The 2,057-nt window shown below is 28.8% G+C and overlaps 1 protein-coding gene across 1 annotated transcript; it reads left to right on the forward strand.

Annotated features, from left to right (window-relative positions):
• Nucleotides 1-1,063: 1,063 nt before the first annotated feature.
• Nucleotides 1,064-1,531, forward strand: LOC132935093 (uncharacterized protein DDB_G0283697-like). The gene has a single exon (XM_061001552.1). It carries the CDS (start codon nucleotides 1,064-1,066, stop codon nucleotides 1,529-1,531), a length of 468 nt encoding a protein of 155 aa, XP_060857535.1.
• The last annotated feature ends 526 nt before the right edge of the window (nucleotides 1,532-2,057 follow it).

Here is a 2,057-nt window from a genome sequence, read left to right on the forward strand (position 1 = left end):
CGACATTAAAGATTTACTCATATAAAGTAACTTAAGCGATTCAAGTCCTGAAACAAGTAATAGTACAAAAAATAAATCAATTACTAACGACATTAAAAATATAACTAACGATTTAGAAACTAACGCAAATAAATTAATAATTCAGGCAGACAAAATTTTAGACACTAGTAATACTTTATATCAAAATAATTTAAAGCAAACCTCTGACAATAATTATAATAATTTAATAAACTTAAATCCTAACGAACCAACAAAAAAAGAACACATATACGAAGATATCGAAAGTCCAATTAAAACTGAATCGAACTTAAATACCACCTTCTTTAGTAACTCACAATTTGTAATAGAAAACACACCTGAAAAACAAAATAATTTAAAAAATAAAAATCCAAAACATAAAATGGAAAAAATAATAATTAAACCAGATAGTTTTTCCGGACAAGGAGACATCAAAACATTTCTTAGACAGTACGAAAAAGCAGCACAAATAAACAATTGGGACGACAATGAAAAAATGAAATTCTTATCAATATTTCTGAAAGATACTGCCAACAATTTTTTACAAAACTTGGAAAACAAAGGAAGAAACTGGTCATGGGAAAATCTAAAAAGTGACATCATAAACGAATTTCAACCAATAGGATACTCTATAATACTGAAAGACAAATTATAAAATAGGAAACAAAACGACTTAGAGTCAATTTCTAGTTTTGTTACGGAAATAGAATATTTATGTAGTCAAGTAGACAAGGATATGAAAGAGGAAGATATTTGTGTTTACATTATTAAAGGTATAAGAGAACCTATATTACACGCAATTTCACTTCACGACAACAGTAACTTAAAAAAGTTAAAAGAAAATTTAAAAAAATATGAACTTATGCAATTTAGAATTAATTCAAGAAGCTCAGGACTTAGCAAATACACAGAAATGTTGAACAAACAAGTAATGCAATTAAATACCGAAACAAAAGACAGCAACCAAGAAATTAAACGTTTAAATACAAAATTAGAAGGAATAGACAGTTATTACAAAAACAAAATTGATCAACTATGTACCGAAATGAACAATTTAAAAAAATACGACAAGACAGTAAATTTTGAAGATAGATCACGCAACAGAGACAAAAGTCCATATCCACACAAATCAGATTACAAAGGCAGGAACAATTATAGGGAAAAAAGTCCTTATCCCGATAGGTACAACGACTATAAGTTCAGAGAAAGTAGTAAAGATAGATATAATAACCATAAATACAGAGATAACAGCAGAGAAATTAGCAATAATAGAGATAGGTCTTATTCAAGGGATAGGAAAAACTCCTACGACAGGTCCAGAGATACAAGCAGAAATAGATATAACAACAGAAATCGTGGAGATGACGCAAATAGAAAACAGCACAGTAGGGACAACAGCAGAGAAAGATACTCAACACCGGAAAAATATAATGGAAGAGAAAACATAATATGCTACAAATGCAATGAAAAAGGACATTATGCAAACGATTGCAATTTTTCAAAAAACGAATAGCACCCGAGTTAAGAGAAAAATCGGAATATATACCTCGGGTAACAAATAATATTAATTTAAAAATCGACACCTCTAAATTTAACAGAGATAAAAAAATTGAAAAAAATAATTATATTCATTTTGTAGAAAAATGGTACAAATCAAAAAATTCAAATAAACTAATAACTAATGAAGTAAATGATGATGACGAAAAAGCTATAGAAAACATCGTAACAATAAGTAGTTTGAACCCACTAAATGAATTTCAAAAATTCCTACTCAGCAATAACGATAGAACCGACTTCCTATGCGATTACAGTGAACAGACGGTAAATATTTTATCATTACGAAATGATATCGCAATCGGCCATTGCACAAGTCAATGCCTTACTATGTCGAAGGGGATCGCATTACAATTTAGAAATAAATTTAACAACGTTCAAAATTTAATAGACCAAAGAAAAAAAATAACCGAAATTGCTTATTTGAAAAACGGAAGACAATGGGTTCTATATCTCATAACAAAAAATGAATATTACGACAAACC

This window comes from Metopolophium dirhodum, chromosome 1, assembly GCF_019925205.1.
Source record: "Metopolophium dirhodum isolate CAU chromosome 1, ASM1992520v1, whole genome shotgun sequence".
NCBI lineage: Eukaryota > Metazoa > Arthropoda > Insecta > Hemiptera > Aphididae > Metopolophium > Metopolophium dirhodum.

Bases quoted from the DNA above. Each gene is read 5' to 3' on its own strand.
- LOC132935093 (XM_061001552.1), top strand. From the start codon at position 1,064: ATGAACAATTTAAAAAAATACGACAAGACAGTAAATTTTGAAGATAGA.